Genomic DNA, 16,077 nt, shown 5'->3' with positions numbered 1-16,077 from the left:
CCCACAGACTTGGCCTCCACCAGAGTCTGTGGCAGAGCATTTCACAGATTCACGACTCTCTGGCTAAAGGAATTCCTCCTTACCTCTGTTCTGAAAGATCACCCCTCAATTTTGAGGCTGTGTCCTCTAGTTCTGGATACCCCCACCATAGGAAACATCCTCTCCGTATCCATCCTATCTAGTCCTTTCAACATTCAGTAGGGTTCAATGAGATCCCCATATATTCTTCTGAATTCCAGTGAATACAGGCCCAAAGCTGCCAAACGGTCCTCATATGTTAACCCCTTCATTCCCAGAATCATCCTCGTGAACCTCCTCTGGACTCTCTCCAATAAAAACACATCCTTTCTGAGATATAGGGCCCAAAACTGTTGACAATACTTGAAGTGTGGCCTGACTAGTGTCTTATAAAGGCTCAGCATTATTTCCTTGCTTTTATATTCTATTCCCCTTGAAATAAATGCCAACATTGCATTTGCCTTCTTTACCACAGACTCAACCTGTAAATTAACCTTCTGGGAGTCTTGCACAAGGACTCCTAAGTCCCTTTGCACCTCTGATGTTTGAATTTTCTCCCCATTTAGATAATAGTCCACATTATTGTTCCTCTTACCAAAATGCATGATCATACATTTCCCAACACTGTATTCCATTTGCCACCTTTTTACCCACCCTTCCAATTTGTCTAAGTCCTGTTGCAATCACAATGCTTCCTCAGCACTACCTATCCCTCCACCTATCTTCATATCATCTGCAAACTTTGCCACAAAGCCATCAATTCCGTTATCTAAATCATTGACAAACAATGTGAAAAGTAGTGGTCTCAATACTGACACCTGAGGAACACCACTAGTCACTGGCAGCCAACCAGAAAAGGCCCCATTTATTCCCACTCACTGCCTCCTGCCTGTCAGCCATTCCTCTATCCATGCCAGTATCTTTCCTGTAACGCCATAATACTTTGTCTTGTTAAGCAACCTCATGTGTGGCACCTTATCAAACGCCTTCTGAAAATACAAGTAAATGACATCCACTGCCTCTCCTTTGTCCACCCTGCTTGTTTCCTCCTTGAAGAACTCTAACAGATTTGTCAGGCAAGATTTCCCTTCACAGACACCGTGCTGACTTTGATTTATTTTATCATTAGTCTCCAAATATCCTGAAACCTCACCTTTAATAATAGACTCCAACACTTTCCCAACCACTGAGGTTAGGCTAACTGGCCTATAATTTCCTTTCTTTTGCCTTCCTCCCTGCTTAAAGAGTGGAGTGACATTGCAATCTTACAGTCCTCCGGAACCATGCCAGATTCAAGTAATTCTTGAAAGATCATAACCAATGCATGTGCTATCTCTTCAACAACCTCTTTCAGAACTCTGTGATGTAGTCCATCTGGCCCAGGTGACTTATCCGCCTTAAGATCTTTGAGTTCGCTTAAGAATTTTTCCTTTGTAGTAATAGCAATGACACTCATGGACCTCTGGCACACTGCCAATATCTTCCACAGTGAAGACAGAAGCAAAGTACCCATGAAGTTCATCTGCCATTTTTTGTCTCCCATTACTACCTCATCAGCATCATTTTCCAGTGGTCCAGTATCAACTCTCACCTCCCTTTTACTCTTCAGAGGTTTCAAAGGTTCATTTAATGTCAGAGAAGGATACTGGAAGGATACAGTATACATCCTGAAATGCTTTTTCTTCGCAAAACATCCACAAAAACAGAGGAGTGCCCCAAAGAATGAGCGACAGTTAAATGTTAGAACCCCAAAGTCCCTCCCAGCTCCCCCCTCCCGTGCATAAGCGGCAGCAACAATCCCCCTCCCCCACCAGCAAAAAAATACTTTATCTTTTCCCTTCTTATAGCTTTTTCAGTTGCCTTTTGTTGGATCATCTAACCTTCTACTCACTTTTGCTACCTTATATGCCGTTTCCTCGGTCCTTCCCTTGTCATCCCTGCCATTTGAGAACTTCTTCTGAGGGACGTATCTATCCTGCAGCTATTCCCAGAAGCTTTAGTCACCTCTACTCTGTCGTCATCCCCGCCAGTATCCTCATCCACCTGGGCAAGTTCTTCTCTCATGCCTTTGTAAATCCCCTTATTCCACTGTGATACTGATATATGTTGGTTATGCTTCTCCCTCTGAAATTGCAGTATGAATTCAATCACATTATAATTACTGCCTCCTAAGGGTTCTTTTACATTAAGCTCCCTAATAAGATCTGGGTTATTACACAACATCCAATCTAAGATAGTCTTTCCCCGAGTAGGCGCAAGCACAAGCTGCTCTAAAAAGCCATTCTGTAGGCATTGAACAGATTCTGTCTCCTGTGATCTGACACCAACCTGATTTTCCCAATCCCCTTGCATATTGAAGTCCCCCATTACAATTGTGTCATTACCCTTATTACATGCCTTCTCCAGCTCCCTTTGCAATCTCATGAAGTGTTTGCTTCCCTTTTTTTGGGAAACCTTGGCAAAGTTTGTCATTCCATTACTGCAATACTAAGCAGCTGCCTCCTGGTTAAGACCATAAAACCGTAAGGCATAGGAGTATGAAGTTTAAAGTTCTAAGTAACTTTCTTATCAAAGTATGTATGTGTCACTACCTTGAGATTCATTTTCTTGCAGAGATCCACTATAGAACAAAGAAATACTGTACAAAAGAGTCAATGAAAAATTACACACAAAGACTGACAAAACAGCCAATGTGCAAAAGACAAACCTTGCAAATACAAAACAAAGAAAGAAACAAATAAACAAATAAATAAATAATACTGAGAACATGAGCTATAGAGTTCTTGAATGTGAATCTGTAGGTTGTGAAATCAATTTAGTGATGAATGAAGTCATCCATGCTGGTTCTGCAGCCTGATGGTTCGGGGGTATTAACTGTTCCTGATTGGTGGTGTGGGACCTAAGGCTTCTGTTCATCCTTCCTAATGGCAGCAGCAAGAAGAGAGGGGGTCCTTTGTGATGGATGCTGCGTTCTTGTGGCATTGCTCCAGTAGAATTAGGCCATTAAGCCCATCGAATTTCTTCTACCATTCGATCCTGCTGATTTACTTTTTCCCTCCCAACCCCATTTTCCCTGTAATCTTTAATACCCTTATTCATCAAGAACTTCTCAACATCTGCTTTAAATCTACCAAATGACTTCTCTTCCACAATCTTCTGTGGCAATGAACTCCACAGATTCAAACAAGAGAAAATCTGCAGATGCTGGAAATCCGAGCAACACACACAAAATGTTGGAGGAACTCAGCAGGCCAGGCAGCATCTATGGAAAAGAGTACAGTTGATGTTTTGGGCTGAGGCTCGTCAGCAGGACTGGATGAAACATCGACTGTACTCCTTTCCATTGATGCTGCCTGGCCTGCTAAGCTCCTCCAGCATTTTGCGTGCGTTTCACAGATTCACTACCCTCTGGCTGAAGAAATTCCTCCTTATCCCTATTCTGAAGGGACACCTTTTTACTCTGAGGCTGTGCCCTCTGATCCTAGATTCTCCCACTACTGGAATTGTCCTCTCCATGTCCACTTCATCCAGGAGTCCAATATTCAGTAGGTTTCAATAAGATTCCCCTCATCCTTCTAAGCTCCAGTGAGCGTGGGCCTAGAGCCATCAAACCCTCTGCATATGTTAACCTTTTCATCCTTGGGATCATTCCTATAAACTTCCTCTTGATCCTCTCCAACATCCTTCCTTAGATATGGGCCCTTCTTCAGATATCTTTGAAGTGCAGATGTATGCACCCAAATGCTTTTTACTCTAAAGCTAGTTCTCAAATGAGAACATCTTCAGTTGTTTTCCCATTGATCATCTAGTGAATATGTCCAAACTACTGAATGTGTTTTTATCTGAGCAGTCTATATATGATAGGGTCCACATGTAATCTAAGATATCAGAATTCATGACTCTATCTTCCAACATATGTTCAGAATGCATCAAAGGCAATATTTAGTATGATTAAATATGAAAATTACAGACCTAGGTATTTTAATCAATTAATAGGCTTTACATTTAATTCACTTTACAGGTCAAAGATGTCTCAGATCATTATCCCATTGAACTTGAAATGGAAGATGATCGTAAGTAAATAAATATTACTTCCTATTGACCGATGATAGATCAAAATAATATGCTATAATTTGAAACAAAAAAGGAGATGGTTATTACCTTCAGGAGATCTTGCACCACACACCCCTCTTTACATTGACAACAAAGCAGTTTCAAACCCCTGGGAGTGCACATTCCACACAACCTCTCATGGCTCCAGAACACATCCTACATAGTCAGGAAAGCTCACCAATGCCTCTACTTTCTGAGGAGGCTGAAGGGAGCTGGACTATGTACAACTATATTCGCGTCATTCTACAGACGTGCAGTAGAGCGCATCCTGTCAAGCTTGTCACTGCACAGTACAGAAACTGCTCCGTGGCAGACGGGAAGGCTCTAAATGGATAGTCAAAACTGCCCAACACGTCACCAGCACTGGCCTACCCGCCATCAAGAAAAGTGCCAGAAAAGGGCCTGTAACATCATGAAGGATCCCACCCACTCTGGTCATGGACTGTCGGTCCCACTCCCATCCGGGAAGACGCTATGTAGCATCCACACAGGACCACCAGACTCACAGTTACTTTCCCCAAGCAGTAAGGCTGATCAACACCTTCACCCACTAACACACCCCACCCCACAACCCCCACAACCACTACTTTATCATTTCCTTAGAGTCACCTTATATTTGCTGTGTTTTTTTTTATTGTACTCTTTATCTTGTTGTGTTTTTTTTTTGTGCTGCATCATATCTAGAGTATCAATCACTTCCTTCTCTGTTACACTTGTGTTCAGGAAATGACAATGAATCTTAAAAGGAAATATTTGGAGAACTCAGCAGGTCAGGTAGTTTCTTTGGAGCTAATGTTTCATGTAAAACCATCAGAACAGAGTGAAACAAAATCATTTGGTTTTAAATTACAAAGAGGTTGGAGGTGAAAAAACAAAAGGAATATTTCTGATATGGTGAGACCAGGTTGCCATGGGATAACCTGTAAATGAGGTCATGCTATTGTTAAGTTAATGGTGACATGTTAGGGAGTGAGTATACAAACAAAAGAACATAAAAATTGTGAACTGCAGATTGGAAGAACATGACAAGCAAGTCAGGATGTGCTGAAAGGGAAGGGAAATGGGCAAAAGTCACAGATTGACTGACCAGTTCTGCTGTAAATGTCACAGATTGACTGTTCAGTTTTGCTACAAAGCGAGCTCTCTAAAACCATAGAAATTGATATTGAGTTAACTCTGCTTCTCTTTCCATAGATGCTGCCTGACCTTTTGTATTTACGTTTTTTGATTAAGCATGCCCCCTTCCTGTAGGTTGAAGAGCAGGAGGAAAGGTTAGAAGTTTCTTTTCTTGCAAGAGATTGGAGCATTGAATGCTGTGTAACAGGGGAAAGTTAAAGCAAATTTCCAGATCTATTACATGGCTTATATCATCACTATTATTTGGGGAAATTTAGATAACTCCCTCCAATGTTTTCTGCCCTTTGTGAATAATCATTTGAAACAAAGGAAGCATAAGTTTAATTCTAAGACACAGGAATCTGGAACAGGAGAAGGTCGCTCTTCATACTGAGAAGGAGGTTCTAATCTAAAGTGTGGCTCGAGGATCTATACGGGAGAAATGGGTTTGAATTGATAGGTCACTGGCACAAATACAGGGTAAAGAAGGAACTGTTCCATTGGGACAGGCTTGACTTGAATGAGGCTAGGACCAATATGCTGTAGATAAGGGTGGTGGGGAGGGTAATAATGAGGGGAAAGTTAGAAAGTTAAATCGAAAGTTCAGGGGTCAGTACAGGGTATTGAAATGGGCATTAATTACCAGAATCTGTCAGAAAGGGAAAGAACAAGCAAAAAAAGTATATACCTTTTAATTGCAATGAGAACTGAGAAAAATAAAGACTCTTCAACTGAATAATCCAGCATTTATAACAGGATAAATAAATTAACGCCATACATAGAAATAAGTGGGTACAAACTAATAACCATGATATGGTAGCAGTGTTGCAGAGTGGCCATGGTAGGAGTTAAATATTCCAGGATCCTTATCCATTAGGAGAGAAAGGCAAAGTGTAAATGGTTGTTGTTGGTAGTAGAACTGATAATAAAGTGTAAGATACAGACAGTAGAGATAAAGGCTTTCAGCTCAGAAAATGCATAACTAGAATCAGCTTGAGTGAAGCTAAGAAAAAAACAAAGCGCAAAAATCATTGCATGGAGTTATCTAAATTTCCCCAAATAATAGGGATGATAAAAGCTACGTTATAGATCTGCAAATTAGAGGTGCATGCAATAAGACCAGTGGATTAAGTGTGGGGATCTTTAACCTTCATATAGACTGAGCAAACCAAATTAGCAGTAGTAATGTGGAAGATAAAACAATTCATCTGAAGGACAATGAAGCATAAGGGAAGTTTTCTGGATTAGTATGTTGAGGAACCAATGAACAGATTATTTTAGATCTAGTTTTGAGCTATGAGAAAGGATCTCTCAGAGAATTATGGGACATTTAGGAGACAATGATAATATTTTATATAAAGTTTGAAAGTTTGGGAAACTTATAGGACTGGAAGATTATTTACACTTCTACTTTCTGCTTGTACTAAGTGGAGTGCAACCAAAGTTGACCAGTTCAACTCCCAGGATGGTGGGTTTGTTTTACAAGGAGAGGTATAACAGATCAGATCAATAATCTTAGAATTCAGAAGAATCTTACTGAAACTTACAAAATCCTGATGAATCATAACATTAACACTTGATACCTATTGGGTTTAAATCAATATCTAAAAGGCCCTCAGGAGCAGATTTGAAACAGGAAGCCCGCCTCTTAATGACAACTCACTATTGGTTTTAATGGATTTGAGGCAGGGAAAGGATCATAGGACTCATGCAATTTATTGAACCCATCTGAGGAATTTGCGAGCTTCTATTTTCTTAGAGCTTCTAGTTTTTACCCATGAAGGTTGTATTTCACAATTAGATAGCATGGGCTGAATCTGATAAAAGCAAATTTCCAGCATCGTTTTGTGGCCAAATGGTGCAGAGATGCTTTCTTTAGGCCTACAAGCAGACAACAAACCTACTCAGCCCCATCTCTCCCTGACATGACCACCTCACTGATGCCATCCCTGACCTCCCTTGAGCACTAACAAACCACATGTTCAAAGTTCAAAGTTCAGAGTAAATACTTCATATGTCACCATATACAATTCTGAGATACACAGTAAATACAAGAAGCACCATAGAATCAATGAAAGACCACACACCCTCCAGGACAGACAAACAACCAATGTGCAAAAGACAACTAACTGTGCAAATACAAAAATATTAATAATAATAAATAATAAATAAACAAGCAATAAATATTGAGAACATGATATGTTCTTTGAAAGTGAGACCACAGGTTGTGGGAACAATTTAGTGACAGTGCGAGTGAAGTTGAGTAAAATTATCCCCTATATTTTAAGAGCCTGATGGTTAAGGGGTAAGGACTATCCTGAACCTGAGATGTATTCTCACATAAATCACTCATCCTTCTCATGAGCTCTACCAATATTCACAACACATATCTGTTGTTGCGTTTTCTGGAGTGGTAGGCACACAAACTCAGCAATCTGCTTGGTTTCTGCTGGGGGCGAGGAGAGTAAACAAAATGTACATTCAGTAGAGCTAAAATATCATGGCATTCCCTAACCATTCCGTCTCTTATTATAAGTAAATAACAAGCACTTCATTACATTATCACTTTATCTGCTAAGATGAATACTTTTCAATATCTTTTTAAGGTATTTCTTGTGTTTATTAATATCTTTTCAGTATCTTTTGATTTTATATAGATGACGTTAAGTATAGCACTAGAGAAAGTAGCACCTCAAAAACAAAGCGACCAGTTTGAGTTTACATAAAACTGAAATGTGATAAAATGTCCTCTAAGGAGCAATGTTAGAATCAGAATCAGGTTTATTATCACCTGCGTATGTTGTGAAATTTTTAAATTTAGCAGCAGCAGTACAATGCAATACATAATATAGAAGAAGAAAAATAATAATAAATAAATAAATCAGTTAATCAATTACAGTATGTGTATAATGAATAGATTAAAAATTGTGCAAAACCAGAAATACTAAATATTTTTAAAAAGTGAGATAGTGTCCAAGGGTTCCATGTCCATTTGGGAATCAGATGGCAGAGGGGAAGAAGCTGTTCCTGAATCACTGAGTGTGTGTCTTCAGGCTTCTGTTCCTCCTATCTGATGGCAACAGTGAGAAAAGGGCATGCCCTGGATGCTGGAGGTCCTTAATAATGGACGCTGCCTTTCTGAGACACCATTCCCTAATGATGTCCTGGGTACTTTGTAGGCTAGTACCCAAGATGGAGCTGACTAAATTTACAACCCTCTGCAGCTTTTTTCGGTCCTGTGCAGTAGCCCCCACCCCCATACCAGACAGTGATGCAGCCTGTCAAAGTGCTCGCCACGGTACATCTATAGAAGTTTTTGAGTGTACTTGTTGACATGCCAGATCCCTATAAACTTCAAATAAAGTATAGTCGCTGTCTTGCCTTCTTTATGATGACATCGATATGTTGGGACCAGGTTAGGTCCTCATAGATCTTGACACCCAGGAACTTGAAACTGCTCACTCTCTCCACTTCTGATCTCTCTATGAGGATTAGTATGTGTTCCTTCACCTTACCCTTCCTGAAGTCCACAATCAGCTCTTTCATCTTACTGATGTTGAGTGCCAGGTTGTTGCTGCGACACCACTCCACTAGTTGGCATATCTCACTCCTGTACACCCTCTCGTCACCACCTGAGATTCTACCAACAGTGGTTGTATCATCAGCAAATTTATAGATGGTATTTGAGCTATGCCTAGCCACACAGTCATGTGTATATAGAGAGTAGAGCAGTGGGCTAAGCATTTATTATCAGTGACAAATGTCATTTTTTTTGTTTTGCGGCAGCAGTGCAGTATAATATATAAAGAACAATAAGAAAAATATATATAAAATAAACAGTGCAGAGAGAGCAAACATTAGAGAGATAGTGTTCAAGGGTTGGATCGTTTTAGAAATCTGATGGTGGAGGATGGAGGGGAAGAAGCTGTTCCTAAGATGTTGAGGGTATGTCTTCAAGCTCCTGTACCTCTTCTTTGATGATAATAATGAGAGGAGAGCATGTCCTGGGTGATAGGGGTCCTTAATGATGGATGCTACCTTATGAAGAAAGGGTAAGGTTTATGGGGGGAATCCCAGGGCTTTTGGCCTCAGCAACTGATTGTCCATCTGATAATGGTTGTGCTTTTAATCAAGCTGAGGTAAGATCAGAGAAGAAATTATATCTTAGGAGTTTGTATGGTATGAAGGGATAATGTCATGAAGGGATTCAGAAACAAGTATAAGCATTTTCAAAATTGCCTAGTTGTTTAAGTGGGAACCAACATATGCCAGGATTGAATTGAATTAACTTTATTTCTTACATCCTTCACATACATGAGGAGTAAAAATCTTTACATTACGTCTCCGTCTAAATGTGCAATGTGCAATTTATAGTAATTTATAATAAATAGTATGTACAACAGGACAGTCAATATAACATAGAAATACAATTTTATTAGCATGAACTAATCTGATGGCCTGGTGGAAGAAGCTGTCCCGGAGCGTGTTGGTCCTGGCTTTTATGCTGTGGTACCGTTTCCTGGATGGTAGCAGGTGGAACAGTTTGTGGTTGGGGTGACTCGGGTCCCCAAATGATCCTTCTGGCCCTTTTCAGCCACCTGTTTCTGTAAATGTGGATGAATTGGACTCTGAATGAGTCAGGACAATAATAGCAAGAACTCACTGAATGCTGATCCATCACTATAAATTGTCCTACCTAACATTGAATTTGGTCAAAATATATTACTTTTTGTACTTGTGAAATAATAAAAACTTGCTGATTTAACTTAAATTGGGCCTTTAGAAATGTGTAAGCCCATATGCTACCCATTGAAAGTCCTCTAGTTCCTAACTATATGATATATATATTTGGTGTTCATCATACCCATGTGCAATGCATCATTAATCTGCGTTAGGGTTAGGATTAATTATCTATTTACATACATTTGTGGATATATCCACTTCAATTGAAAGAATTGTTTGATACTTTTAAATGCAATTGTCAGCTAAGTAATTTGAGGTCATTTAAGCAAACACATCAGTTTGTACCAAGTTTGAGGGAGGTCAATGTTCAGCCCTGATAGTTTCTGATTCTGGTATCAACTAAGATGGAAGCAGTACATTCCATCCTGCCACTGCTGGATGCATCGATGGACTGATGGACTCTGCGGAAGTCCAATGTTCCACAGGCTTTTGTTCAGACTGGGAAATCTGTCTGCTGAGCCTGAACTGGGTTAAATCTTGTGCAATGATAAATGAATGTGAGACATCAGCTGCAAGGGAAGCGATAACAAGCTTTGTTAAATTTTTATTTTAAAAGTTAAGTTCAATTCAATGTTAATTGCGAATTCTTAGAATGCGGATGTACGTTTTTCTGTGATCTAAATGTACAAAAAATATATAAGCAAGTTCTAAGTGTTGTCTGCTTGTGAATGTTACAGATTGGCAGCTGTTGAGCCTGGGACAGGGCCTCATTGGTTGCCAAAGCTATCTTGGGTCTAACAGGGTGAACGCATGCTGGTGCAGCCCATATGTATTGGTATTGGTTTAATGTTGCCACATGCACTGAGATATAGTGAAAATCTTTGTTTCTATGCCTGTACATAATTATGTCAAGGCAGTGAAACAAAAGCTGAATACAGGTTATAGTACAGCATCTACAGTACTGGGCTATATTGTCAGCGCAAAAGTGCAAGATAAAAGAAGCAGGACAACCTGGATTTTTGGAAAAATGAGAAGATCATTGTCAAAGTGTTTGCTAAATAATTCTTGCAAAGTGAAGATTCCTCAACTCTCACCCAGTTTTCTTCTCTTCTTGTAGCAAAGAAGCCCGATTTTTACTACAAGAGTGGGGAGACAAGCGGCATCAGCGGCGGGAAGTCTGGCGGTCCTTGTAGCTGTGCAGGGGTCAATTTCAATTCTTGCGCTGGCCGATGTGGTGCCTATTCAAAAAGTTTTCCTTGCGGCTGTACATCAAGCTGCTCCAAATACAACGACTGTTGTGCTGACTACAACAAGTATTGTTAAGGTTTGTAATGGCAGGGCCAGTTTGCAAGGTATCCATCCAAAACCTGTTGTAACTCTTCTAAATGTTCATGAGCTCTATTCCTGCCTTTTGTGACAGTTGTCTATTTATAGAAGATAAAATAAAGTATGTGAGAGTTTCAATTAAAACATTAATGTAACTACTACACACCTTTATTCTGCAAGTGGATCACAGTGCAGACCAGGAAGATAATTATTTACAAATAAAATAAAGCTAGCCAGTGAGTGGAATCAAAGGAGACAAATCTTCAAATGATTAATAGTGGAGATGAACATGATTAAGAATCTTGTATGACTCAAGGCTAAAAATACCAAACAGCTATAGTAGGTAAAGCAAGCCTAACATTGAATTATGCTCGTCAAAACATTAGAGGCGGCATTAATCAAACTTTATCACACTTTGCTCAAGTTCTTTAATCCCAAGAATTAACATCCGGATGCTGGATGCAACAAAGAAAAGAGTATGAACCACTATGAGGTGTACAGATGAAATGTACTGCTTCTAACCGAACAGTGGTTCTCACCACCCTCCTCTATGCCAGCGAGACCTGGACTGTCTACAGTAGACACGCTAAACAGCTCAACCACTTCCACTTGAGCTGCCTCCGCAGACTTCTCCACGTACGATGGCAGGACAAAGTCCCAGACACGGAGGTCCTGGAGCGGGCTAGCACCCACAGCGTCTACACCCTCCTACAGAAAGCCCAAGCCAGATGGGCTGGCCATGTCGTCAGGATGTCTGACAGTCGACTACCAAAGCAGCTGCTGTATGGAAAGCTGAGCCAGGGCAAGCGCTCAGTTGGAGGGCAGAAGAAACGTTTCAAAGACTGCCTCAAAGTGTCCCTCAAAGACCTCAACATCAATCCCAGTAGCTGGGAATCGCTTGCTCTGGACCGCCCAACCTGGTGAAGCAGGACCACTAAAGGAGCGTATGCAGCAGAAATCAGACGCACCGCAGAGGCTCAGAGGAAATGCGCCGCGCGCAAGGCTCGAGCTACCTCCACTTCCACTGCAGCACCTACCCTCATGTGTCCCACATGTGGGCGAGCTTTCAGGGCCCAGATTGGCCTCACCAGTCACCTCCGGACCCACAGTCACAAACTCTCCACCTGACAGAAGTCGTGGTCGTCTTCGACTCCGAAGGACGAACAACAACAACCGCTTCTAAAATCCTACACTTAAGTCAACACTCTAAGTCTTATCAATTATATGTGTTTTCTAGTACCCTTACTTAAGGGAGGTTATACTGTATCAAATTAAAATTTCAAAGACAAATTTACTTAACTAATTTAGTGTCTTCTTTGTTGTTGCCTGGTTTTGTTCTGTTGTTGTTGCTGTTCATGTTGTTTGCTGAATATTGTGGGCATGGCATGTTGGCACCTCTCTGCACAAATTTACAGAAAATATGTTGGGGAATTTGTTGAAGGAGCTCAGGGAGGATACTGGGAATTCAGAAATGGTGCAGTCTGGAAGTAACATTGCTCAAGGGTTAAATATCCTGCATTAATGCTTGGACGCAACTGTAATCTGCAAATGCAGGCCACAATAATATTTTGCTTATTCTAATGGATGGAAGCATCCTTAAGATCATGTAACATTTTAGATAGGAAGCTTTCCAGGCACTGAAATTCTCAAGTTAAATTCTATAGCTATCGTCCTTGTAAGTTGTCTGTACTTCAAAACTTCCCACACTTCAAAAATGGTTTGTTGGCTGTAAAGCTCGTTAGAACATCCTGATGGAAGGTGTAAAAGGCAGGTACTGCTTTTAATATCATTCACATCTCTGTCAGTTCACCAGTGCTGTTCTGTTTCAGTCCCATCCTCATGGTAGTACTGAGCTAAAGAGTAAACTTTACATTGTCTTGTTTTTACGTGCTTTCAGCTGTAACGATGGAACCCAAGCTGTTTTGACAAGGGCCAAAATGGAAAGGTAGAGGTGTTGGAAACTTGTGTCCGATTCTGTCACCTTCTATTTACTTGGGAAACAGGAAGGCAGGCCACATTGCCTGTTCAGGGAGTTTACTACTGAGTTCATCACTGCCATCTTACAATCCGCGCACCGCCCCTCACCCCCCGAGCAGTAACACCAAGGACGCATTGGGAGAGCTGTACAGTACCATCAGCTCTCTACAAAACAAGCATCCAGATGGTCTCTTCATAACTGCAGGAGACTTCAACCATTTTATTTATTGTGTTCTTTATGCACATTGCTTTTTTATGCTGCATCAGAGCCAGAGTAACAATCATTTCATTCTCCTTTGCACCTGTGTACTGTAGAAATGGCAATAAACAACAATGAACCTTGAACCTTGAATTGCCCACAGCATTAACTTGATACGCTTTCATGAAATTGTCCCTCTCTTTCTTTACCTTTGAATTATTAATTGTATCTTTTTCTTCCAGGTTCTGGATAATGGTGGTGAGAAAGTTGCCAGGGGGCATGAAGGTTTAAATAAAAAGGCATTATGAAATATAATAAAGCCTATGGTTGCATCATCACTGTGTTTTGGTATTACTAAACAAACACATTTATCACCAGCAGGCTTGAAGCCACAAACGTACCTATATAGACAATATATATAGACAAAACATACCTCAAAAAAGGAACAAATCCAATGTTTAAAAGCAGTGTTATGTGATAAGTTCAGTTTTTGAACACTGTGAACAGCTTTGGCCTCAAAAGCTGCCAGGTGAACATTTTTTCAAAGTGCTTGTTATAAAGAATTTTTCCTGTTTTCTTAAAGCAGCTGATAAACCATGAGATATACTATATTTCACACATAGAAAAAAATCATTCAATATATTAGTTAGGTAGACATTCTCAATATTCCATTCTAACCCAGTGAGAATCGGCGAACACCTATCTAAGTCCTCACCTGATCTCCTGGCAGGAGATAAACCTTCAATCAGAAACTCTCAGCAGCCAGAGGGGGTATTTCTGACTGACATATCCTTTCTATTGATAGGAAAATAAAACTAACTGTAAAACACCCACCAAACACTACATTGAGATTAATTAATTCAGTGCACGATAAAACACTAATAATTTGCTATCTGACTATTCTGATATCCCAATGGTTTGAAATGTGGTTCACAGGTGACGTTTCCTGTGTTCCTCTAAAATATATTGTAGCTTGATTTCAATGCACCCTTTAAACATACTGGCTTCACCAGAGAATGCATTACCTCTTTTATTATTCAAAAATAACATCTAAAAAATACTGAATTTAAAGAGTGTTTGGGCAATAATAGGAATAATGTTCAATAGTCTGCTAGTCCTGCACCACCAAATCCCAAGTGACAGATTATCAGAGTTTTATATATTACTACTCATCTTCAAACAATTCATAAAATATAACAAAGAATTATGTTGAGAATTAAGAGTCCGAGCCAAAACGATGTGAAAGAATACATTGTCATTGAATTATAATTAGAAAGTAAAACAGCATTAAATCATGCTGTATTGAAGGGTATCATTAACTCAAAGCATCCATTCCAAAATTCTATCAACTTGTTAATTTATTCTGCTCATGACTATGTTATAAAACTCAAAAGACCAAACTTCCCATAAAATGCAAAGTACAATTAAATAAGACATGGAGCTGCTTCTTTGAAGTTGACCAACATATAGTATGTGCCCTTGATTCACTTTACTTGAGACACTGTTACAATTACATACTGCAGCCCTTCCCCATTTCTTTCCTTCTACGGTCCACGTATGACACTCTCACCATCAGAGCTGTACACATGAGGGCTGAGAGAGGACGCTAACTGCAAGCTTTGTGGTCTGCAGGGTTCACTGGCACACATACAGTCAGGATGCAAAACAGCTTTAACACAAGGATGGTATAGATGGCATCACAGGGTCCTGCTGTCCCTTGCTGATACACTGGAGCAGGAGAGGTGTAGAAAGAGACCAGCTGGCAGAGAGACAAACAGGGCAGTCATTTTCATCAAGAAGAGGGCCATGCCAGTCATATCAAAGAGGCCTAAATCCAATCTGCTGCAAATTGCCAAAACATGATGAGGGTCAATGTGGGGAGGAATCTGCAGTTCCCGGAGGTGGTGCAACCCACACTTCAACCAGACATCATACTGTGGTCCACCAAAGACAAGAAAATCATCCTGATGGAGCTCACAGTACCATGAGATGAAGGATGTGAGGAGGTTCATGGGTCGAAGGCCCTGAAATACCAGTCCTTAGTCCAGGAGTGCAGGAAGAAAGGATGGCAGACGTGGCTATTCCCAGTAGAGATCGGTTGTAGAGGGTTCCCAGCAAGATTGGCATGGAGGTTGCTGTCTGAGCCAGGCTTTGATGAAAAAAGCAAGAACCAAGCAGCTCACAGGATGGGGGAGGAAGCAGAAAGAGCCTCTTGCTGGATATGGAGCAGTTCAGGGAAGTTGAACTGGAAGTCAGGAGCAGATGGGCAGTGACTTGACCACCACTGCTGACCAGCCAACTGGAGAATGTAGTGCTTAAGGGTTGAAACACTCTCTGAAGGTTGGGAACCACCTGACGACATCTGCTCCTGGCCAGAGGCTATGGTTATGTCATCAGGTAACGGAAGAGAGCACCCCGGTGTATGATGCAAGCAAACTCAAATTCAATCTTTCCTGTGAGAATGTTTAAAAATTCAGAATAGCGTTACAGTAGCAGAACTAATAAAGCCACTGCCTCACAGGACCAGAGACACAAGTTCAATCCTGACTTCAAGTGCCTTGTGGAGTTCTCCCTGTGACTATATGGGTTTTCTCTGGTGCTCTATTTTTTTCCTACATCCCAGAAGTAGGCAAGCTGATAGGTTA

The 16,077-nt window shown here is 40.6% G+C and overlaps 1 protein-coding gene across 3 annotated transcripts in view; it reads left to right on the top strand.

Moving 5' to 3' along the window:
• The window catches only part of LOC140741421 (deoxyribonuclease-1-like), a 28,495-nt gene extending 14,725 nt beyond the window's left edge, over positions 1–13,770 (top strand). The window contains exons 9-11 of one of the 3 annotated variants that reach the window (XM_073071590.1): positions 4,040–4,091; positions 11,048–11,254; positions 13,675–13,770. In XM_073071590.1, coding sequence (XP_072927691.1) covers positions 4,040–4,091; positions 11,048–11,253 — 258 coding nt within the window. In that variant the 3' untranslated portion in view covers position 11,254; positions 13,675–13,770. Of the gene's footprint in view, positions 1–4,039; positions 4,092–5,325; positions 5,352–11,047; positions 11,255–13,674 lie in introns of those variants that run through there. The other 2 variants (XM_073071591.1, XM_073071592.1) reach the window with 2 other exon arrangements.
• Positions 13,771–16,077: the final 2,307 nt, after the last annotated feature.

Source organism: Hemitrygon akajei, chromosome 18 (genome assembly GCF_048418815.1).
Source record: "Hemitrygon akajei chromosome 18, sHemAka1.3, whole genome shotgun sequence".
NCBI lineage: Eukaryota > Metazoa > Chordata > Chondrichthyes > Myliobatiformes > Dasyatidae > Hemitrygon > Hemitrygon akajei.
Note: the sequence above shows the minus strand (reverse complement) of the source record. Positions and strands in the feature narration are given on the sequence as shown.